Below are 25,255 nucleotides of genomic sequence, written 5' to 3'. Positions count from 1 at the left end.
ATTTTATAGAAGGATTTAAAAAAATAAATTTATAAATTTATTTTTTTATTGGACTTTTCTTTCGTATTACCTCACGTGCATTGCACGTGAACATTTGGTACTGTATAAAACTAAACAAACCAAGCGAGGGAAGGGTTTGGTTTGTGGCTAAACTAGTCTTGTGAGACCCTAGGAGGCTAGTCTTGTAAGAACTTGCGACTCTCCCACCAAAACCTCTTTTTTGGAACCACTACAGTCTCCACTCTCTCACTCTTCCAAAACCCTAAAAACCCCAAAACCCCCAAAACCCTAGCCAGTTCCACCCGTACACCACCCAAATCCAAGAAAGATGTCGATGTCTAAAAGTTCAAAGATGCTTCAATACATCAACTACAGAATGCGAGTGACCATCCAGGATGGCCGTCAACTCGTCGGAAAGTTCATGGCATTCGACCGCCACATGAACCTCGTCCTGGGCGACTGCGAAGAGTTCAGAAAATTGCCTCCTGCTAAGGGTAAAAAGAACGAAGAACGCGAAGAACGACGAACCCTAGGCCTTGTTCTCCTCAGAGGAGAAGAGGTCATTTCCATGACCGTAGAGGGTCCGCCCCCTCCCGAAGAGTCCCGCGCCAAAGCCGTCGGCGCCGCTGCCATGGCCGGTCCTGGCATCGGCCGCGCTGCCGGTCGTGGAATCCCCACCGCTCCCCTCATTCAGGCTCAGCCTGGCCTCGCTGGACCCGTTCGCGGAGTTGGTGGCCCTGCGCCAGGCATGATGCAGCCTCAGATCTCGCGCCCGCCGGTGCCCCAGCTATCTGCACCGCCCATGACTTACCCGGCCGCGCCGGTAATTCGGCCTCCCGGACAGATGCCTGGATACCCCGGGCAGGCACCTCCCCAGATTGCACGTGGCCCACCGCCTCCCGTGCCTGCTCAGTTCGCTGCTAGGCCCGGAGGAGCACCGCAGCCTCCCTTCCAGGTTCCCCCACCGCAGTATGGGGGCCGGCCAATGGTGCCGCCCCCTCAGATGATGAGAGGTCCGCCACCTCCACCTCGGCCTGGAATGCAGGCCCCACCACCGCCTCGTCCTGGAATGCCACCTCCACCAGGCAGTGGTGTCCCTGTTTTTGGACCACCTCGTCCCGGCATGCCACCTCCGCCAAATCCTCCGCAACAGCAGTAGAAGTTTAGGTATGTGGTTTATTTGTTTATTGTCTGGTTGATGTATTGATCACCTGATTTCTGTGTTTAGTGTTCACTTTTCTACTGTGATACTTGCAATATGAATTGTTTGCTTATTGATAAGTTTTTGGTTACATATTTGGTTTTTCTTTAGGAGACCTAGTAATTTAGATGTTGCATCCAATAGGCATAATGATAATTTTACCTGACATCTTAGAGATGTTCCATCAGTTATACATGAGCCAATGCTTGCTTGCCACTTGCAAACTCCAAGCTATTAGATGCAAAATGTGTACTTCATTTGCCTAGAAAAGATACTCTGATAAAAGGATGTATCTAGTATGGTTCCTTTCTCCTTTCTCCTTTCTCAGCTCTGTAGTGGTGAACTAACTAGTGTTCCCTTGTTGTTTTTGGGTGAAACACTTTGTTCTGTTCTGATTGTTTATTTGTTTGTTGGGCCTAGAACCCACAGATAATAAACTCTACACCATGAATGGGTTTCCTTTTAGTTCCCTGAAGTATGCTTCAGCATTGTTATTATTTCTTCTAAGATCTTTGGACAAGTGGATTCTAGACCTTTATTGTTTGTTATTATTATTATAAGCCTTTATTATTATTATTGATGATGATAGCCAGCTTATTAGATACAAAAAAGATGCCCCCAAGTACAAGTAAGGTATACAGAGATTGACTTTCTCAATATTTGGAGCTCATAATGCTAATACATATTCCCAGTTTGGGTGGCCACTGTATACTCCCTGTATACTTTGGGATGCTGTTTGGGTGTTTCCTTTTAATACATACTCCTTTGTTGTATCTATCAAAAAAAAAAAAAAAAAATGAATAATGCTAATACACTTGCTTTGGGGAAAAATAGAAAACGCCTACTAACTCTTTAGCTCCAAAGCCCAAAATGAATATCATACTTTTGGATGTTAACTTTCAAAATAGGTGTGGCATATCATCAAGAACTTGTTGTGGGCTATCATTGAAATCCTATCCTCTATCTTACCTTGGTTTCTAATATATAATCTCCATCCAGGTAGGGAGTAGATAAAAGGGGAAGATGGGAGGGGCATTCCGTGATTAGTCTCATTATTAAATGAGAAAATTAATTTGATGAAAAAATTGTAAATAGATTTTTAAAAACATGTTCTAATATTGAAAATTAATTTGATGAAAAAATTATAGATAAATTTTTAAAAACATTTTCTAATAAAAATATTTGATGTAAAATCTTATTAAAATTATAGTAAAATTAATAATTTCTTTTGAAGGTTTTTAGATTTTTTTTCAAATAAATGAATGTAAGTATATTGAGAGAAATTTAAGATAGTTTTAGTGGAAAGTTACATGAATATTAGGTGATTGTTTTTATAGGAAAAAATCAAATATATTAAAAATATCTAACCAAAGGGCATGCAAAAGCATATATGGCATGTACAAAGGTGCTAAAAGGCTAAAAAAAACAAGGAGGGACACAAAAAACAACTCCCTCACCCTACTTAGAGCTTAGTCAATCAATGAAGTCCAGTATTGTATAATCTTTTATATACACTCTTAAGCAACTCCAAAATCATACATAAAGAATTGTTTGATTTCTTGATCCATTTTATTTCAGTATTTTCAATCATTCTCTCATTCCTCTCTTTTCAAATGGCCTGAATTAAGTACAAGGAGTTGCCTTCCAAACTTTTTTCCTCTTCTTCCTAACAAAGGATTCATGCCAACTCACAAGGACATTTCTTATTGACCAATGTCTTAAATTTTATTGTACATATATTATTTTCTTATAAAAGAAAAGGACTTATTTAGTATGTACATTATTAATTGTTTTATGATCTCTAGAGTTCCATCCAAAATTTCATTTTTTTTTTAATTTTTATAATTTTATCGAAATTTACATTTGTATTGATATGTCCATTGAGATTTCTATACATTTGATCCACAAATATGTCCATGGATATCAATATTTTTTACCTTGGTAATGAGGTAATAGGATTCTTTGAGGCTATTTGACATGATAGGAGAGTGGGGTGATTGGGCATCCTTAATAAAGCTCTTTTGGGAAAATAGTCCTAGAGATTTGTGTGTGAAAGGAAACTCTCTTTGGAAACGGGTTATTGTAGGAAAGTAAAAGTAGGAAGAAGGGGGGTGATGCACTAAAGAAGTGAGAGAAGGGTATGAAGTGGGGGTGTGGAAAACAATTTGAGGTGGATGAGAGGTACTTACGAATAAAACAAGTCTCAGAGTTGGCTTCGACAACAAGATGAAGTTCTGGATAGACAAGTGGTGTGGAGATACACCTTTGAGGGAATCATTTCTAGATCTTTATTCTATAGCCTCTTTAAAAGATGCTTAAGTGGTTGATGTCAGGGTGGTGGTAGCTAGGGGCCCTAGGTTTGTTAGATAGTTACATGGTTAGGAGCTCGAGGAGATGTATTTTTTGGGAGATTGTATGACCACTCCACTAGTTTGGGCTTTGAGGTTATTATAGTGTGGTTGGGCTCAAAGAATGGAAGCTTCTTAGTTAAGTCTTTCTACTTCTCCTTAGCAAATAGGAGAGGGGAACCATTCTCTTATGACATAATATGGAACTCTTGGGTCTCAACTTGGGTCAGGATTTTGAATATGGATCAACTTAGAAGGAAGGGTTGGGGGATTCCTAATAGATGCTACATGTGCAAAGAAGAAGAAGGAACAGGTGATCATATTCTCTTTCATTGCACGAACAAACACAATTTGTGGTAGTTGATTTTTGCTTTGTTTGATGTACAATGAGTGATGTGTTCTTCAGTTAGGGGGTTTCTCTTGAGTTGATATGGTTCTTTTATTGGAAAAAAGAGAATAAAGGTGTTTAGAAAGTTGCTTCATTTTGCGTTTTTTGGACCATCTAAAGAGAGAGAAATAGGAGAACCTCCATAATTGTGAAAGCTTGGGCCAAACAATTAAAAATTTCTTTCTTGAACCTTTTTTGGGATTGAGTTATTCTATATATTGGGAATGGTTCTTTGTCATTGTTAGAATTTGTGGACTGGTTAAGCTCTTTGTAGGGCATTGTTGCTGGTTTTTGTGTCTTCGTGCCTCACTTTTTGGTCTTTTGGTTGCGAACATTAGGAGGTGTGGTCCCAATAAGGGGCACATGGTCCTAGTTCGAATCCTACCACTGATGATACCTTGAATTTACCTGGTGCTGGTTGTTGCAGGGCGGTCAACACCTTGAGGTTTGGGTCCCTATGGAGAGTCCTAAGAGCTTCACCATAACTTTTTGGTCTTTTGGTTGCTTTGTATGCATTATATATACTTTCTTTTGTCCTAATAAGTAGTAAATGGTCCTGGTTCGAATCCTACCACTGATAATACCTTGAATTTACCTGGTGTTGGTTGTTGCGGGGCGGTCAGCACCCTAAGGTTTGGGTCCCCTATGGAGAGTCCTAAGAGCTTGGCCATGGAAGGTTCCTCAGTTATAAAAATAATAAAAAAAACTTTTTGGTCTTTTGGTTGCTTTGTATGCATTATATATACTTTCTTTTGTCTTTAATACATGTTTCACTTACCTATCAACAAACAAACAAACAAACAAAAAAGAAAAGAAAAGAAAAAAAAATAAATTCTCTGAACTTTCTTTCATGTTTTTGGTTTCCTAGGTTTGAGGTTTTGAGAATAGTTCTTTATTATTTTTCAGTTCTTAGAAAATTATTACCTTTAGATTATTTTTCAGACTTTGATTTAAGATATCCTTGGAAGTAAACTCTATGATGTTTAGTAAGATCTTCATTTTTCTCTCAGTGCCTCTATAAGAAATTACTAGATGACTTATTATCCTTTGGCCAAAAGTTTACTAGAAATGTCCTTCCCTCAGGGGTTGAGAAAGAATGTGTCCAAAATTCCTTGGATGACTATTGGCCAACCATCAAGCACTCAACCTGTATTAAAGGTTGTTCAAGTCTAATATTGGATGTGTTGCAATTTGATTTGTTTGTGGATTTACCTCAAATTAGACTAAAAGATTAAAAATTGAACTTAAAAAGGAGAAATAGGTAAAATAATCTTACATGAAAAGTTGTATTCTTGTTGTTAGATTCTATAATAGAGGTCAAGGAAGTTTATTTTTACAATGAATATTGAAGAATTTTCATTTGAATGGTTTGAATCTTGATAATGAAAATTATGGTAATTATTGAATATTTTTTTTTGCTTAATATATTAGTTTTTTTTTTATTTCATTTTTGGTGGTAAGGGAATGATGATGAACCTAAAAATTTGGAACTTTGAAGATGACATATAAAGACATGCACAGGAACTTAAAAAGAAGTTTTGGTGGTAAGGGAAAGGCAATACGATTAGATTTTGGACAGATGTGTGGTGTTCTGATTCAGCGCTGTCCCACTGTTTTCCTCATCTCTTTGGCATGGCTGCTCAAAGGAACTTAACGGTTGAGGAAATGTGGGATCAAAGTTCGGGTTAAGGAAATTGGAACCTAAATTTTCTGAGGGATTTCAATGATTGGGAGTTGGATACAGTTGGGGAATTTCTCTATATGTTGAGGGGTCATAAGCCCTTTTTGGAGGAAGATTCAGTCCTGTGGAGGCAAGGAAGAAGTGGTCAGTTCAGGGTCAAGGAAGCTTATAGATTGTTGACTAAGTCTAATGACACAGATTTTCCTTCAAGAAGCATTTGGGTGGCAAGGGTGCCAACTAAAGTTGCATTCTTCGCGTGGGAGGCGACGTAGGGGAAGGTGCTTACGTTGGATAGACTTCAAAGAAGAGGGGTTTAACTTCCAAATTGTTGCTTCCTGTGTGGATGTGAAGAAGAAAGTGTAAATCATATCCTTATACATTGTACAGTGGTTAGAGCTTTGTGGGATATTGTTTTTGGTTTAGTTGATGTGAAATGGGTTTTTCCAGAAACTGTAAAGGAGGTCTTAGCTAGCTGGAGGGGCTCGTTTGTGGGGAAGAAAAGGAAAAAGATTTGGGACGCCATTCCGTTGTGTATTTTTTGGACAGTATGAAAGGAGAGAAATAGATTAGCCTTTAGGGGGGGTGTGTTGAACATTCAGAAGTTAAAGAATTTTTTTCTCTGTAATTTGTGGAGTTGGACCAAATTGTATGTAGGTGAGGAGGCGTTCTCCCTTATAGGCTTCCTGGAGTGGATAGCATCCACCTAAAGGGAGGTGATTCTTTTTGTCTTTGTTTTTTGAGGCCTTAGCCGCCTTGTATACTCCTTGTATGCTTTGTGGCGTTTTGCCTTTTTAATGCATATCCTTTACTTATCAAAAAAAAAAAACTAAGCAAGAAGTATTTTTGCTTATGTTGTAATATTTATGATTGCCTAAAAAGAGTAGTTTTGCACTTTGTTTCTCCTCTCCCTCGTAGCCACTAGATGTAGGATAGATATTTTTTTTTTAATAGGTAAATTAAAAATAAATAGTTTATAGACATATATGCACTCTATTTGTTTCCTCTCCTTCTTAGCAACAAAATTCCTCTCTATCTTTAAGAAATCTCAAGAATTTTAGGATCTATTGATGAAGAACGTGTTGAAACAGCTTGACAGTTGGAAGGAAACCATTTTTTTTTTTGTATGGGAGTTGGATCACTCTTAATCTTGTCTACCTTATTTTGTTTCTCATTCAAAAAATAAAAGAAAGAAAATTGTCTATCCTACATCTTTGTTGTTTTTTTTTCCATCTTAAGTATTAATCATAGCATGACTTTTAGGGTTCAGAAGTTGTGGAGGAGCTTCCTTTGGTACATTGTGTGTGAGCCCAATATTAAGGCAACCATGGAAAGATCTGCCTTTTATTGGTACATTATGTGTAAGCCTAAGATCATGGGGTATAGGTTTTGTTGGGGTTTATATATGAATTAAAGCTCCTATAGTAATTGTCTTTGGGGTTCTTCAGGAGAAAGTTCTCTATGGTGCTATGATGTAAATATGTTTTGTTGTGAGGGCTTCTCATCCGTACTTGAAAAGTCATGTCTTAATGCTAGCTTCACTTTTCTCCCCTAGTTAGGTTCATTACATGATGACTAAAAAATTTATTCTTAGGAGGATCTTTGGTGTGGAAGCAACCTCTTGGTATGTCTTTTCTTTAATTTTATAAATTTCAGTTAGGCGATTTCACTCTTTTCTTATCCTTTTCATCTCCTTTGATCAACCTCACCATAAATATCAAAAACAAAAAAATTAAGGAATCTATCTTCTCTTGCTCATTCGTTGGAGAATGTCCACTATCTCTAATTTCCAATAGATGTTGTTAGACTCTAGAGAAGGTTTTTCTTTTGTTTTCCCCTCTTCTTCTAATTCCTTTCTTTGAGTTTGCTAGAAACAATAACATTACCATTTTCCATCTAACTAAATTTATTAGAAAGAAAGGCCCTTAAAAAGTCAAAACTTTAGCATGGGCAATTGCATAAAGGAAGGTTGTTGCCAACTGTATCCTTCAAGTTTGAAGAACTTACATAGTCATCAAGCAATGTGTCCTATGCATGGCCAGTGAACAACTAGTTTTTTTTTTATAAGTAAAGCAATTGTATTAAAAGTGCCTAAAGTATACACAATATATACAAGGCCAAAAAAAAGGAGGGATAGTAAAAAAACAACACCCTCACTTCACTTACAGCCCAACCAATCTATGAAATGTAAAAGGGACAAAGAAGTAAACTCTACATGTACCCTAACCCACTCTAAAAACATGTACATGAAGGAGCGTAAAATCACGTGGTCTTTTAGTTTAGAATCTTCAAAAGCTCTTCAATTTCTCTCCTTCCATAAGGTCTAAAATAGACACAAAGGCTTAGCTTTCCAAGCCTTCATAAAGGCACCACACCAACTAATGAGGGTACCCTTGATCGAGAACGACATCACCTACTGAACATTAAATATAGCCAAAATAAGGTGCTACAACATGCTTGCCTTAGGACAATGAAGGAGAATATGGTTTGCTGACTTCTCTTTACCCTTACACAAATAACATCTATTTGGAAGACTCCAACCCCTCCTTCTTAGTTGATCCAGAGTTAGAATTTTTTCCCAAATTGCTTCCCAAGCAAAGAAGTTGATTTTAATTGACACCCAAGGATTTCACACCAAGCTAGTGGGGAAACTTTTCGGATAACAACCTGCTAAGGAGGAGTAGAAAGATTTGACAGAAAAGGTGCCCCCCTTCGACAACCACCAAACTGTAACATCCTCCACTCCATTGATCACATGCCCTTTCAATCTTCTAAGTAACCCTTCCACCTCACCTAACTCCCAATCATTTATTTGTAGTGAACAATAGTTGATATCTTTTCCTCTACTTGCCTCAAAAAAGAAAAAAAAAAAAGAAAAAAAGATCTTTCCTCCATTGCCCATTACTTGTGAGTTGTGGTAGGGCCTTTTTTTGTTTTTGGTTTTTCCCCCTTGGTTGAAATCCTTAGTCTGGCTAAAGACATTAGTTTAAAAACTAGAATTTTTTGTTAGTACAATGTTTTGGCCAAGGAAGGTGCTAAATTCTAGAATTTTTATTAGTTCATACAATGTTTTAGAAACATATTGAGTTTCATGTTGTGAGGCTCACCTCATTGAGGATGTTATAAATTAACATTAAGGCTAGGGCCTTAGTATAAGGTAACTAATGGTAAACTACACTCTATTGAGGCATACAACCTCAAGGTTGTTGAGGCTTAAGCCTCATGTATTCAATGGCTTCTAATGGAGTTTGGGCCTTTCTAGATTTTTGGCATATATTTATAAAAGGCTTAAACCTCAATCTTAAATGTGTTTTGATGGGTTCTATGCTTTTGATGTGTATGTGTTGTATAAGTCTTGGGTCTTAGGTTAGTGTTTGGGTTGAACCTTTTACAATGTAAGAACCTAGTTGATTTTTATGTAGGATACAATGCAAGAAAGGATGGGGTGGGTGGGATGAGTTGGTTGTTTAGGAGGATGATAGAGCGATTATACATGATAATGACAGAGAGGGGGAGGGGAGAGCGGGAGAAGTTGTTGGCTATTGTAGGAGGATGATAGAGCAATTAGATATGATGACGATTCCTTAGTGGTGAGCCTTGCCAAATGAAGGGGTCGACCTTGTAAGGGCCTCTTTGTTTGAGAGGGCTTAATGCCCTTGTGGAGCTATCAATCCCCCCTCAACACCCCTTCAGGTGTTTTAGTCTTTGATGGGTGCTTAGTTCTTTCTCTTGTGCAGTGTGAGTGGATTGTCTTCTCGTTGGACAATGAAGCTTTGGTGGTAGAAGTGGCTCGTTTCTCAGGTACAACAAACCTCCCTTCTTCCTTCTTGGGATGTAGACCTCTTTCTTTTCTTTCTTCTCCTTTCGTGGGTTCAAGCCATGATGAAAGACTAATTAAGGGTTTGATCTATTGAGGTAATGAGGGGGAGAGTGTCAGAGAGCCTTTATTCCTGGAAGAGGATGTTAGGGGCAGGCCTCTTAGAATGATTTTGAAGGATGGCTCAATGGATTTTTTGGCAAATTGCAAGAATAATGAAAGTGGAGATAGTGCAAGGTGTGGTGATGAGAGGCTTGATTCAGTTGAAGGGTGTGCTTCATAGAGTGTAATATAGGATTTCATTCTTTTTAGGGGTTGCTTCAACTAGTTGGCCTCTTTCAATTAATATGTTAGGTTACCAATGGATGGTTTTGAGGAGGAAATTTTGGTGCTTTTGAATGACTGGAGCTCAAAAAGAAAGGAAAGACTCCAAGTCCAACTTAAAAGGAGGTTTAAAGTATTTTGAATAGGTGCTAAATGTAAAAAGGACAAGGAGTCAACTAATCATTTGCTCCTTCATTGCCTTATAGCCAGTATGCTATGACAATTGGTTTTTTCTAGTTTGGTGTGGTTTGGGTAATGCATTCCTTGGTGAGGGGAACTTTCTTAAGCTAATATGGCTCTTCGTGGGCAAGAAGCAAAAAAAAGATTGGAGGGCAGGTCTAATGTGCGTGTGTTGGATGGAAAGAAATAAAAGGGCCTTTGAAGACTAAAAAAAAATAGAACAAGCAATTAAACTATTATTTATGAATACTTTTGCGGAATGGGTTAAGTTGTATGTTGATGTTAGTTCTTGATAGACTTTGTAGATTGGATTTGTTCTGAGTAAGGAGTGAGGGTGGGGTTTTTGTTCCTTCCTCTATTTTCTTCTTGTTTGTCCTTCAGTGCCATTTTTGCGTGTACTTTCTTGTGCCTCTAGTGTAGGTGTTGTACTTATTTTTTTATATATATTTCAGTCTTTCTTATTGCTTGTAAAAACCAAAAAAAAAAAAAAAAAGAAAGAAAGAAAACTTCTATTGGGTCCAAGTTTGACTTTCTCATTGGGAAGAGAGATGGGAAAAGTAAGTGGGAATTTACTAAAGTGTGTTAATGAAGCTTTGCATCCTATTGTGGAATGTTAAGGGGATCAATGAGTGTGATAAGTGTAAAGTTATTAAGTCCCTGATTAGATTGCATTTGGTGAACCCGTTTGCCTTCAAGAAACGAAGGTTCAGCATATATCAATCCAATTGATGAGGAATTTAGGTGTGGGTAGGTGCTTGGAATAGGAAGCAGTGGAAGCTAGGGGTGAAGCAGGGGGGATGTTGGTTTTTTGGGATAATTGGGTGCTAAAGCTTATTGAAATGGAAGTAAGAGCTTATTTGATTTCTTGTCGATTTAAAAACTGGGAGGATAACTTTGTTTGAATGTTTTCAAGGTCTACGGTCTAGTCCTAAATGAGTAGAGGAGAAATTTTAGATAGAATTAAGTGATATTGGAGGCCTTTGGAATAACCCTTGGTTTGTAGGAGGGGATTTTAGTGTTGTGAGATTCCTGGGGGAAAGGAGTAATTGCCAAAGAAGATCGACAACAATGAGGCACTTTCAAAGGTTATATAAGACTTGGAGGTAAAAGATCTCCCTTTAACTAGTGGTTTTGTTATGTGACATAGTGGTTTAAATAGTAGGCTAGCCTCTAGGTTGGATCATTATCTTGTTTTTGAAGATTGGAAAAATCATTTCAGTGGCTTGTTGCAAAGCATTTTGCCAAAACTAGTTTTAGGCCATGCGCCTATCTTGTTAAAAGATGGAGGGGTAAGGAAGAGAAAAACACCTTTCAAATTTGAAAACGTGTGGTTGAAAGTAGAAGGTTTCAAAGAGTTGATTAGAAATTAGTGGGAGGGATATAGTGTCTGGGGTTTATTTAATTACATTTTGGCTATTAAGCTTAAAGCTTGGAAGCAGGATCTCAAAGTTTGGAATATGGAGTTGGGCCAAAGTGCATTTAGGTGAGGAGTCTTTCTCCCTTATAGGTTTTTTGGAGTGGATAGCTTCCACTTGAGGGGAGGTAGTTCTTTATGGTCCTTTTTCTCTTTTTGAGGCTGTAGCCGTCTTGTATACTCCCTGTATGCTTTGTGGCGATTAGCCTTTTCTAATGCAATTCTTGTTTACTTATCAAAAAAAAAAAAAGTTTGGAATAAGGAGGTCTTTGGAAATGTCCCTACTAAGAAGTTAGCTAACTTGTTTTTGGGATGCCAAAGAGGGGAGATATTCTCCTATTAGAGGAAAGAGAGGTTAGAAGGGGGGTGGTGAAGGATTCCAAAAATTAGGCAGTCTCCAAAAGATAAAAATGTTGGTTTTTACAAAAATATCACTACAATTGCTACTACAATCTAGTCTATCATGTGAACCATGAGTTTCTAACCAACTGGGCAACTTGGCCCTTTAAGACATATATGAACATATTATACTCCTAAGCTTTAGCTTTAATATATATATCTTGACTGAATGTTAAGAATATAAAACTACAGATCATAATAATTTTTTAACAAATCTTTTTTTATATCTTCTGAATATCAATTAAATATAAAAGAAATATAAATATTTTAAAAAAAACATACATACATTATCATTTTTTTTATATTATTGAATATAAATAAATTAAATAGCTCACTATTTTAGTATTAAATGTATTTTCAAATTCAACATATTATTGTTGAATGTTACAAATTTTATCATATATATATATATATTATTTTCTTCAATAAAATAATTTTAATATTTATATTATTGCTTATTTTATCATTTCTTAAATTTTTTTCAACATTTCTATAAATTTTAATTAATTTTCATCCAATTGAAATTTTTTATCAAAATTTTTATTAATATTTTCCAATATACCTTGAGTCATCGGTAAAATCCTACTAGGATGCATGGTGGGCAATCTCCCAACTACCTATGTGGGTCTTCCTTCATGAGCCCCTTTTAGGTCATCTAGGGTTTGGAACGGGTGGAGGAAAGATTCTAGAAAAGGTTTGCTTTGTGTAAGAGACAATACTTATCAAAAGGATGAAAATAGACTTTGATAAGAAACACTTTTTCCAGCTTACCTATTTGTTTCATGTATTTTTTTGTCATCCCGAAGAGGGTAGTTGTTAAACTGGAAAAGATTCCAAGAGACTTTCTTTCAGGAAAAGGGGCTTTAGAGCATAAGTCGCATCTAGTGAATTGGTCTATTATTTGTATGGACAAGTGGAAAGTGGGTTTGGGCATTAGAAATTTATCCTTCCTTAATAAGGCTCTTCTTGGAAAATGGTGTTAAGAGACATGTAAGTAAAAGGAATTCTCTTTGGAAATGGTTGGGAGGTTTTTAAGGGTAGAACGGGTTTTAAGGTAGGTTTTAAGAGTAGCATAAAGTTTTGGAAGGACAGATGGCGTGGGGACACTCCTTGAGGAGGTATTGTTTGCACTTATTGAGAAGGATGGGGACAAAGCGCGCCATTGTTAGATGGTTTCTTTATGATCAACCTTTAGTAAAATTTGTTGGCCTATAGTGGGTAGGGAGGTGATGCCCTTTTTTTGAAGATTTTCATGTGAAAGGGGTTTTTAGGTGTAGTCTTAATGCACTTTCTTAGCTCTTATTCCTAATAAGGGAGGGGTGGATGCCATTAAGGATTTTAGGCCAATCAACCTAGTGAGTAGTATCTAGAGATGTCAAATGGGTTGTGTTGGGCCGACATGACCTAATTTTTAGCAGGCCTTTATAGGCCAATGTGTCAAACTAACATGGCCTAGTTAAAAATCATGTCTTGCCATGCTGGCCAATGCAAGCCAAATGGGTGGCCCAACATGACGGGCCAATCGTGCCAATGGACCATGCTAGTGGGCACTCCCTTTGTTAATATTTAATTTAATTTTTCCAGTAATTTTGTCTTAGAATTTTTATTTTATAATTATTAAGTGAAATTTCTTTTTGTTACTTCAACCATCTTAAATAATTATACTTTTTATTTTTTTACATCTATCAAGTTTGTAATTGTAATTTGTAGAAATTTAAAATTTTTGTTTTTAAAAATAAGAAAAAAAAATCATATTTGAATTTATTTATTTATAATCAAAATAACAATAAATTTAAAATATTAGAATATAAAAGAAAATGAAATATAGAAAATAAAATTCTTTTATTCAATATTTCAATAGATTACATGAGAAAAAAAGGAGGAAAAAAAAGATGAGAAATAGAAAGGAAAAAAGCAAAAAGTAATATTTGAACGGGCTACGTGGGTTAGCATGATGGCACGACGGGCCATCTCCTTAAGCCTAGCATGACCCAAAGGACTCGGTTGTGTCATCATAGTCAGCTACAATAATTGGGCCATGTTGGCCCGACCTTTTGGTGTGCTGGGCCATTAGCCAAATTGGGCAACCCAACCCATTTGATGTCTCTTGTAGTATCTATAAGCTTCTTGTTAAAGTGCTGCCAAATAGGCTGAAGTTGGTGGTTGGGAAGGTGGTTCTAGTTTTCTAAATGCCTTTATGGGAGGCATATAGATCCTCAAGGTAGCTTTGATTGCTAATAAGGCAATTGATTCGAGGAAGAGAAGCTCTAGGGCTAGGTTAGTGTGTAAATTGGATATAGAAAATGCCCTTATGGCCATGTGGATTGAAATTTCTCCTTGTTGATGGAAAAAAATGGCTTTTGGTGGTACAAGGAGAAATTGGATTAAGTTGTGTCTTTTCTGTAAGGATGGTAGTTTTAGTTAATGGCTCCCTTTTAGAGTTCTTCCATGCAAGAGGTTTGTGATAGGGTGACCTTCTCTCACCTTATCTTTTTGTGTTAGTTATGAAAGCTCTAAGTTGTCTAATCTTGAGGGCTAAGCAAGGAGGTTATACATCACTTCAAGGTTGGGGCTAAATGGGGAGAGAGTTTCTAAATCTCCCATCTCTTGCTTACGAATGATACTATTCTTTTTTGTGAGACAAGTGTAGACCAATTAAGATGTTGGAGGTGGATTATTATTGGCTTTGACATTGTGTCAAGCTTGAAAATTAATCTTCAGAAGAGTGAGCTCATTTAGTGGGGGATGTGGAGGAAGTGGATGGTTTGGCGTCTTTGCTAGGATGCAAGGTCGGGCGGTTTCCTACTTATCATCTCAAATTCCCTTTGGGAGCTCCTCACAAGTCTTCCATTGTTTGGGATGTTGTTGAGGAAAGGCACAACAGAAGATTGGCCTCTTGGAAGAAGTAGCATTTGTGTAAGGTGGTAAATTAGTTCTTATTAGAAGGGCCTTATCAAGCTTTCCAATTTACTTTATGTCCTTTGCTATTCCTAAGAAGGTGGAAACAAATTAGAAAAGATTCGAAGGAATTTAGGGAGTTGTCTAAGGTTTGTAAGGAGAAAAAGTCTGAAGGTTTAGGAATTAGAAGATTATCTCAATCTAGTTTTGCTTAGCAAATGGTTGTGGAGGTTTTCTCTTGAGTGAGAAAGCTTATGGAGGAAGATAATTAATGGGAAATTCAAGGAAATGGAAAAAAGAGGCGAGGGGCGGGATTTCTTGTGAGGTGAGGGAGTCTTTTGGTATGAGTCTGTGAAAAGTCATTAGAAAAGGTTGGGAGGATTTCACCTAAAGGATGGTCAGACGGGTTAAAAATGGCAGAAGAACAAAATTTTGTAGGGTCAATTGGGTGGGGGAAATCTGTCTGAAAAGCTTTTCTCTGTTGTTTAGTTCAGCTTCTCATAAGAATGCCACAATTGGAGACCTGTTGGAAGGGGGAGGTAATGGAGGTCAGTTGTTGGTGCAGTTTAGAAAGCCCTTCCAGGATTAGGAAGTGGAGGGGTTTCCTGATTTATGGAGGTTATTTATACAGCAAAAGTGCAAAACATAGGAGACGAGTAGAGGCAATTTGGGATTTATTTTATTCTCTCTTCTGTAGGCTTTGACTATTGAAGCCTTTATTGGGACTCTTTTGATGCTTCTTTCGCTTGATTGGAACCTGGTTTGCGGGTCTGAGAGTATGATAGACAAAATATTTCCTGTTAGGTTACCACCTCATGACACTTGCATACAGCTAAATTTTGATGGATGTGGTTAGGGCAACATAGGGCAGTTGGGGATTGGTGGGCTGTAATCAATCATCATGGTACAATGCTAAAATCTCTCTAATCTTGCAGAAGAAGGTTTTTCTATATAGGCTTTTAGATTTTGGCTACTCTTGAGGGCTTAATACTGGACAAACTGGTCTTTCCAAACTTGTAATGGAGGGATATTAAGCTGCTGTCATTTCATGGATGACTAGGAAGGGAGTTGTACATTTTCTTGGGGGGTGTCTAATCAAGTTATGAATTTTTTATCCAAATGAAGGGCAAGGGTTTTAGTGTCTTTTGTGGGAGATTTTGTGTCCTTGCTTTGTGATTCTTTTAGGTGGTTTTTTATTTTTTATTTTTTGTGCAGATTGGTTGGTTCTCTTCTTAGGAGGTGTTCATCTTGGGCGGCGTGTACATTGCTGAAGGATGTCTTATCCTTGCCTTTTCCTTTAATAGAAATGAAATAGTTGTTCCTGATCCTCCTGCTATGTACAAGATGTAGGAGGTTTGATTTTCTCGTTAGGAAGTGTTCTTGGATGGATGGTGCATAGTGGGAGTTTGTCTTATCTGTCTTGCTTTTTCCTTTTAAAGTAAATAGTTGTTTGTGATCCAAAAAGGGAAAAAAGCTGACTACTACTGACCATAGTGGCCAACCGAGCTTCATATTGATTGTAATTGTAAATTTAATTAAAAGAGTTAGGTAATCTCTGCATCCTGATTCTGAATGCTTGAAGTATGTAAATCCTCATGAAATCCAAAAGTCAAATGTAAGATAAGGAAAATAGAAGCATAAATGGAGCAGTTTTGAAGCAAGCTTTGTAGAAGCTTCAGAAATTGACTGGCTTTCTATTTCAGAACAGCACATCCCAAACATATAGGAGCTCCTGGTTGATAACATAAATGCTAAGAGGCCTCCTTTGGGTTCAACTTTTGGAATGCCTCTAATAGGTTTTCTTATTTTTAAAGAAATTTACTGCATTTGTGTTGCATTTGAAAGTGCTCTAAAATTTAAGAGGTTTAAAGGTTGTTCTTTGATAGGCAAGCAATGAAATATATTAAAACACACCAAAAGGCAAAAAAAAAACGAGAAGGGGAAACAAAAAACCACTCCTCCCCTCAAACCTGGTCCAAAAGATTGCACATTGAAGAGGTTTAAGGTTTTAAGAAATGCATTAGCAGAAGAACCAAACAGGAAGAGTTTCAAAATTTAAAATTTTTTCCAGAAAAGAACACTTTACTGGAAACTACATGCTGTCCCAAATGACTAACTTAGGCATGTTTGGATGGGGATTTCTTCATGACTCAAAAGATGTAGAGAATTTGTATGTCTTCGATTCTCTTTTCCTTTGGCATCTTTTCTCTGTTACTCACAAACCAAAGAAAGGAGCTGAGAGGGCCAGAGATAGAGAAAGAGGGAGAGGGAGAGACAATGAGTGATTGAGGGAGAGTGTCTGTTGTTGGATTCAATGGAGTTTCGGGAGTAGTCTCTCTTTTCTTCACATTTGAAGATTGGTGTTCTGGCGAGAGGAGATGGGCAAAAGGGGGATTTTTCCGGAATTTTGAGTTGTGGGATTGAGATCTAGGAAGGAACTTTTGTGGATCCTCGATTTAATTGGATTATAATCAGAGCTCCTCCTTACCCTTGTGCAGTAAACAAAAGAGCCCTGTCTAAAAAAATGCAGTCTGTGATAAAGACCCACCAATCCCTATGCATTGACCCATTACTAGGAAGTTTGCTGCACAAATGGCCGAAACAAGAAGCAGCAAGCACCTATACCTGAGGATCAAAGAAATTGGTACTGCAGTCCTCTGGACCAATTGAATCAGAGGATTGTGCCATCATTGGTGTGGAAGCCTACAAGACAAACAGTGACTTACCTGTGCCAGTGTTTGTCTAACACACCAAAGCAATGCTGGAGTAATAGATCAGATGGAGGAGATTGAGATGGAAGATTCGGTGGACAAGCAAGTTGCAGACATAAATAGCTCTGATAAAAGGAATCCACTTGCAGTTGTCAAGTACATTGGCTAAACATATGCATACTGCAGGAAGACAGTTCTAGCTGTGTCTCACCAAATTATGTGTCAGCAATTTGGCAGGATGAGAGGCATCCTCATTGGCTGGCTGATTGAGGTGTGCTACAAGTTTGAACCGATGGATGAGACATTATATCCTATGGTCAATCTTATTGATAGATTTCTAGCGCTCAAACCAGTGGTGAGAAAGAAACTCTAGCTGGTTGGTGTTAGGTCATGCTGTGGAGGATATCTCATCTTGGTCTCAAAGTGCTTGAAATGGAGAAATTAATGGTCAATGCATTACAAGTTGATGTCTGGCATCATTCCATATGTGTGTATGAAGAGGTTTCTCAAAGCTGCTCAATCTGACAAGAAGCTTGAGCTTCTGTCATTCTTCATAGTTGAGCTTTGCCTTTTTGAAAACGTTACTAGGCTGGTTATCCAGATTGTTGAGTACTGAAAATCTGAATGGTGCTTTACATGTAACTCTTGTCAGTTCCTAACAAGGGTCCATACTAAATGTTACTTTGATATTTAGCTTTTTTATTGGTGGGTCTGGGTGATGGGTAGTATTTGCTTGTGTTTTAAAGATTACAGCATGGTGATTAAAGTTTGTAATTAAAGAGAAATGCAATATTTTTGTTTATTTTGCTTTGTATATTTGCCATGAGGAATTTTAATGTTGGATTGTTTGTTTGATTGGCAGGGTTTTTGTGAAGAGTTTTAGTGGGCAGTGATGAAGGTCTTCATAGGAGCATCTTGGAATTTGCTTCGGCATGTGTTGAATTTGGTAGTGGTTTGGACTAAAACAAAGTGTAGCCTATCTGTTATTTTAGCAACAATATGACTGATCAATTGAAATAGTTTTTATGGAAGACAGTTTTAACTGTGAGCTTTACTCCGTTAGGGCTTCGGTGCACCAATCTTGTATGCTACAAAATTCACCAGGGTATGAGCTATTTATTGAGATTCAATGACTGAGTCAAATATAATTAAAAATAATTAGAATTTTATATGTTTTCAAATTATTTAATCCTCTCACATGGAAAAAGGAAAATGAGTGAAATAAGTATGAAAAATATGCAAAAATGATTTATTGACTTTAAATTGTTATAAAATGTAAGATTCTGTCTAGTGAAAACTTGTAGATGATGCGTAAAAGGGAGGCATGTTAATAAAATAATGACACAATTTTAACCCTGAGGGATAACTCAATTGGTCTGACTTTAGGTTTGTTCCCTAATGGTCATGAGTTTGAGTCCCCTCAGGGTCATTGAAGGTTTACCCGATTCTTAACTTCAGGTCTGTGGGATTAGTTGAGGTGCGCGTAAGCTGGTTCGGACATCCACGGTTATCAAAAAATAAAATAATGACACAATTTTCTCATGAGCATTCCAATTTCTTCTTCATTTAATAATCTATAACAATGTTATGCAAGGATTAAAGCCCACCAAAGACGTTTGAAACATCATTCATTTATTTTGAAGGCTTTGACATCAATCTTTATGATAAAGTACACCACAACATAATTTTTGTTTAAAGTTTTTTTTGTACATGTTGCAATTGTTGATTGTTTTATGTTAGTAGATGATATTGCCTTGTGTATATGATGTGTGATAATACCAGTGGCAATTGTATTGTTTTATGCAACCCATATTTATGTGCTTTTGCATTTTGTCATGCATTTATTTATTTAATTCTTATTTCTAGAAAGAAAGTGCCTCAGTCCAAGAACTTGGGATGCTAGTAAGGTTTTGACTTGCTTGTTTGAGTTAAACTTCAGCTTGTTATTTTTGTAAAATAATCTATGGAGTGCGTGGAACCATGCTCATAGAATTGATGAAGGGAAACAAAGATAGTATTAATTCGGAAAGAGAATAATTTCAATTGGATTGTGTTTAGTTTTTAAACTTTGTTATATTACCACCTTATGATTCAATTTTAACACTTTGTTTGATCGATTGGATAGGATGTGATATGATATGTGGATAGAATATATATATTTTAGGATATTATTTCTTATGGGATATGATATTCTTAAATATTATATTTCATGATATGTTATGCTGTATTTATATTTAGTTTATCCAAAAAAAATAAAAATATTATATTTTAATATTTAATATTTGTTTAAAAATTATATTACATTCTAACATTTGATATTAAAAAAATAAAATCTAAACCTCTTTTGTATTATTTATTTACTTGTTATTAATATTCATGATTAAAATATTTATTTTTTAAAATTTTATATTATTTTATTCAATATATAAAAATAATTTGTATATATTAAGTAATACATATATATATATTATAATACATTAAACATATGTTTAGTTCTTTTTCTTTTGAACTACAAATTTATAATCATTTTAATCATTTTTTTTTTTTTTGCAAAATAAGAAAATAAACAAATGAAAAAAAAAATTGAAAAGAATAATTTATGATACATGAGATATATAAATCCCATATTGTAATTTAGGATTAATATATTTTATGTATAAGGGATATTAAAAAGAAATTGGATAATATATGTCACCACTTTGTCGTATTATCAAACATAAGATAAGATAAAATGTTTGGTTGAACATAAGGTATGATCATGGAAGAAAATATCGGTAATCACGGATATATCGGTACTTCGATTTTACGGATATATCGGAGATATATCGGATATATCGGAGATATATCGGCGGATATTTTGGAAAAAAATATCGATAGGCTTAAAATTGTTAAAAACTCATGGAAATGTAAAGAAAACTTCATAATAATATAATTAGAAGTATAATAGACATTTTAAAGTTGTTTTGTAGAAAAAATTGATATACATATGATATAATTTGCGATATTAAATGTAATTATATCATGTCGATCTATAAGAAATGTTAATTTTATAATTGTTCTCATTATAAAGTCACATAAAATACTTCATTTCATTAAATAACAATAATTTGTACACATTACATTACAATGTCCCTTTAATACCAAAATGAGGATCGATGTGGTTCAATGGGATTGATAGATGAAGGAACGCCGTCTTGCTGTTGGAGACAATATTGGTACCAACTCAATGAGCCTCGATAATATTGGTTAAAAATTCTAACATGCCATGCATATATCTCTTGAGTCCTGCCCACTGCCTCTACATGGATAGGATACTCAAAGTTCACCCATGTGTTAATGCCCAATCCTCCTTCCATCTGATATGGAACTTGGTAAGACATTTGTCTAGAAGGTGAATAACGCGACATACCATACTCTTCATCTGTTGAACTTGAAGGTTGACCATAACTCATCACATGAGGAGGGTAGACATTAGTCTCATTCGAAGAGTCACTAAATTGAGTTCCTATACTCATAGATTCAAAACTCCCTGAAAGTAACTCCTCATTATATGGTTCCATCATTCGTTCTCTTCCTCTATAAGGCTTCCCAATAGCTCCTATGCTTGGACCAGCTCTTCTAGAGCCATGGTCTTCATCCTGTGTGCAGTGTGTGAAAGTATTTTCACAGGTGAATTGGCTGACTGGATATTGACTATGTTGACGTTCATTAATATCTCCTCCCGCATTATCACCTCCATCATCAGTTCCACCTCTTGAACCATCGTAACCAGAAGCAGAAGTACCTGCAGCACTAGGTCTACTACTATGGCCAGCACTTGTGGAGTCAATCTCTTGGTGGGAATCATCAGTATCTTTGCTAAAACTTTCAGAGTGAACTTCTTCAGACAACACACGTTCAACATTAACTCCAAATTCTCGAGCATGAGCAGCAATTCGTGGATCGGGATTTCCAACTTCGTCATCCAAATGTATAGGCCTCACCCATTGGAACAACTGATTATCTTCTTCTTCACCCACCTCGGCTGAAATGTCAAGAAGATCAAGATAATCTTTTTCAGCAACTCGATCATTTTCTGCCTCCATATCGCGTAACTTTAGCCTCATATTATAGTAACAAAAAACTAATTGCTCCAATCGAGAGTAAGCCAAACGATTTCGTTGCTTTGTGTGGATGAGAGCAAACGTGCTCCAATTTCTCTCACAGGCAGTAGATGACGCAGTTTGTGAGAGAACTTTGATGGCTAACTTTCTCAATGTAGGTGTTTGATTCCCATACATAAACCACCATTCAGCTGCAACCAATTTGATAATCATATAAATACTTATGTGGTGAATTTACAATAATGATAATCAATTTTTTCCTACAAAGACTCACCGGGCACCATGGTTGACCTTGCTGCAATTGCCGCTCGATCACCGAATCCTCTTTTTGCATCTCGAAAAAGCACAAGCTATGTATTCAACATTTAATTTGTTAATATCATATTTGTTAGTAAACGTTCAAATAAATTGATGAATGAAATTATTGTTTTATAGACAAATAACAGTTTTTTATTTACCTCATTTCCAAATTGACCAAGTGATTCAGTAGTTGGATCTAATTTTGCAAAAACATCATGGACCGCTTGAAGTAGTTCTGGATCACTACCAACTCCACGCCTATATTGAAATCTTGGATTCAAGAAGTATGCTACAATAAAATTAAGTAGAGTTAGTATTTTTTAAAACAAAATTAAATACAGAGTAAAAACTTATAAAGATATATAGTACTTAAGTACCTGCTGCATGAAGTGGATGTTTTAGTGTTTTCTCCCAACGATCTTGTATTATTTTGAACATCCAATCTCCAGCTCCTTGACGCGTAAGGTTCGTTTTCATCACGTGCATAAGCTCATACACAAATGGCATTGTGGGAACAACTTCAGAATCCATAAGTCGAAGCACCACGTATAATGGCTCATATAATGAAACTATATTTGTCATTCTGTCCCAATACGCATGGTCAAACAATAATTGCTCCAACTCTCGTCCATGTTTTGTTCGACTCAGCTTGTGTTGTGCCCAATCATCACTCATAAACAATTTTTTCAAATCGACCCTTTTTTTAAGAAGACTGTCAAGAGCAATATAATTGGTAGCAAACCTTATAGCTCCTGGTCGAACAATGTCTCCACCACAATACAGTCTCATTTGTGCTAGTAACCAACCATGATTGTAAATGAAGTTAGTTATCTTGCGAGCATTGTTTATCACCTCGATAACACTGGGTCTTTTACCAATGTCTTCAAAGATTAAGTCGATGCAGTGCGCCGCACACGGAGTCCAGTATAAGTTATACTTCTTCATCAATTGTTTCCCTGCTTTCATGAACGCCGACCCATTATCTGTGACAATTTGGACCACATTTTCTTTACCGACTTCTTTGATAACAGTCTTCAATAGGTCGTATATATACTTGTGGTCTTTGATATAGTTCGATGCATCAACTGACTTAAGGAAGACCGTGCTCCCTTTAGAATAAACCATGAAATTAATAATACTTAATTTCGTGGGCCCTGTCCATCCATCTGACATTATTGTGCACCCATATGTCTTCCATTTTTCTCTTTGTTGGTTCACATAAGCTTCCATTTCTCTGTACTCCATTTCCAAGTACTTGTTCTTTATGTCAAATGGAGATGGAGGTTCGATTCCCATTCCTGCACTTCATATAAAAAAAAAATGTAAAACATGTCACAAAAGACTATACTTACTAAAAGTATAACACAATATAACATTTAAAAAATTAGTAATTACCAGCTTGTTGTGCACCAATAATCATATTCTTGAAGTGATGAGACTTTGCTTTTGCGGGTGCGACGCTCTCATAAATGAAGAATTTGCTAATTAAGCGTCCCATCGTTTCTTTAATTGCACCACCCTTGAATATATCTTTGATATTTTTTTGTTTTGCTGCAGAAGACTTGTAAAGTGAAGGGGCAAGAGGGGGTGATTGTTGCGAATGTCGCATACTATGTGATTTTCGCATCATCGACGGTAATCCAGGAGACTGTGAAGACTCCCCTGTTTTGCGTTTGCTTCCTACAATATTCTCATATTGTTCACGTTCCCATTCTGATGCTTTCGAGGCACGAACTGCAGATCGATATGCATCCCGCTCATCTGGGTGCATATCTGCCGGATACATATACACATCTTCATTCTCAACATCTTCATCATCATCATCTTCGTCTACCAAATGTGTATGATGAGTCCCCATTGTGCCACGTAATTGAGCACGAATTTCTTCAATATCTGCATTTTTCTTTGCTTTTGCTTTTGTTTTGTCATGCACTAGGAATCGTATCTCTTCTTTCACTTCGGGCGGCACTCTAGGACACTTTTTGGTGTTGTTATGCGGGTCTTTTTGCATTAAATGAAACTTGAATCGCGTGATGCCTCCACTTTTCATCACCAACCCACAGAAATTACAAATTGTTCCATTTCGGTTACCCTCAATCGGTAAACAATACTTCCAAGCCGGATCTCGCCCTGGCAGGGCAGAACCACCTTCACTAGCCATGCTAAATCTATTGCAATAAAAATACACTTAAATGTGATTTCAATGTAAACAAAAAGCAAGTCAATATTTAAATTTAAATATATGAGAAATGTACAAAATAATGATAAAGAATGACCATAGTTGATATTCCATATATTTAATTAAACTAATTAAATAATTTAGCTAAGTTAATTTTTTGAATCTAAATCTAATTCTATGAAAAATTTACTAAATTAAAAATTAATCATAATTGGATATGAAACTAAATCATGATAATCATAAAAATTGAACATATTTAATATTCCATATATAGTAGTTCATGTTAATTAAACTAATTAAATGATTTAGCTAAGTTAATTTTTTGAATCTAAATCTAATTTTAAGAAAAAATTACTAAATTAAAAATTAATCATAATTGGATATGAAACTAAATCATGATAATTATAAAAATGGAGCATATTTAATATTCCATATATAGTAGTTCATATTAATTAAACTAATTAAATAATTTTGCTAAGTTAATTTTTTAAATCTAGATCTAATTCTATGATAAATTTACTAAATTAAAAACTAATCATAATTGCATATGAAAAAAAATCCCAATAATCATAAAAATGAACATATTTCATATTCAAAATATACTAGTTCATGTTAATTAAACTAATTAAATAATTTAGCTAAGTTAATTTTTTGAATCTAAATATAATTTTATGAAAAATTTACTAAATTAAAAATTAATCATAATTGGATATAAAACTAAATCATGATAATCATAAAAATTGAACATATTTAATATTCCATATATAGTAGTTCATATTAATTAAACTAATTAAATAATTTTGCTAAGTTAATTTTTTAAATCTAGATCTAATTCTATGATAAATTTACTAAATTAAAAACTAATCATAATTGCATATGAAAAAAAATCCCAATAATCATAAAAATGAACATATTTCATATTCAAAATATACTAGTTCATGTTAATTAAACTAATTAAATAATTTAGCTAAGTTAATTTTTTGAATCTAAATATAATTTTATGAAAAATTTACTAAATTAAAAATTAATCATAATTGGATATAAAACTAAATCATGATAATCATAAAAATTGAACATATTTAATATTCCATATATAGTAGTTCATGTTAATTAAACTAATTAAATAATTTAGCTAAGTTAATTTTTTAAATCTAGATCTAATTCTATGATAAATTTACTAAATTAAAAATTAATCATAATTGCATATGAAAAAAAATCCCAATAATCATAAAAATAAACATATTTCATATTCAAAATATACTAGTTCATGTTAATTAAATTAATTAAATAATTTAGCATGTTAATTAAATTAATT

General features: G+C 35.5%; 2 protein-coding genes and 1 pseudogene across 2 annotated transcripts; 2 read left to right on the top strand and 1 right to left on the bottom strand.

Moving 5' to 3' along the window:
• The first annotated feature begins 134 nt into the window (after nt 1-134).
• On the top strand, nt 135-18,488 carry LOC100257709 (small nuclear ribonucleoprotein-associated protein B'-like). The gene is made up of 2 exons (XM_002263323.4): nt 135-1,167; nt 18,221-18,488. Exon 1 carries the CDS (start codon nt 329-331, stop codon nt 1,157-1,159), a length of 831 nt encoding a protein of 276 aa, XP_002263359.1. The 5' UTR covers nt 135-328; the 3' UTR covers nt 1,160-1,167; nt 18,221-18,488.
• LOC109123668 (cyclin-B2-3-like) lies at nt 14,158-18,214 on the top strand (annotated as a pseudogene).
• Nucleotides 18,238-23,922, bottom strand: LOC132254895 (uncharacterized). The gene is made up of 6 exons (XM_059741913.1): nt 23,157-23,922; nt 22,139-23,059; nt 21,920-22,050; nt 21,736-21,811; nt 20,969-21,652; nt 18,238-18,338 (listed from the first exon to the last, which is right to left on the bottom strand). Exons 1-6 carry the CDS (start codon nt 23,920-23,922, stop codon nt 18,238-18,240), a joined length of 2,679 nt encoding a protein of 892 aa, XP_059597896.1.
• Nucleotides 23,923-25,255: the final 1,333 nt, after the last annotated feature.

This window comes from Vitis vinifera, chromosome 13 (genome assembly GCF_030704535.1).
Source record: "Vitis vinifera cultivar Pinot Noir 40024 chromosome 13, ASM3070453v1".
Taxonomy (NCBI): Eukaryota; Viridiplantae; Streptophyta; class Magnoliopsida; order Vitales; family Vitaceae; genus Vitis; species Vitis vinifera.
This window is presented reverse-complemented; position numbering and strand designations above follow the sequence as displayed.

Coding starts and splice junctions, on each gene's coding strand:
- LOC100257709 (XM_002263323.4), top strand. CDS start 329: ATGTCGATGTCTAAAAGTTCAAAGATGCTTCAATACATCAACTACAGA.
- LOC132254895 (XM_059741913.1), bottom strand. CDS start 23,922: ATGGCTAGTGAAGGTGGTTCTGCCCTGCCAGGGCGAGATCCGGCTTGG. Junction 23,060..23,156: donor TATTGGTGCACAACAAGCTG/GTAATTACTAAT, acceptor TATGAAGTGCAG/GAATGGGAATCGAACCTCCA. Junction 22,051..22,138: donor ACATCCACTTCATGCAGCAG/GTACTTAAGTAC, acceptor ATTTTATTGTAG/CATACTTCTTGAATCCAAGA.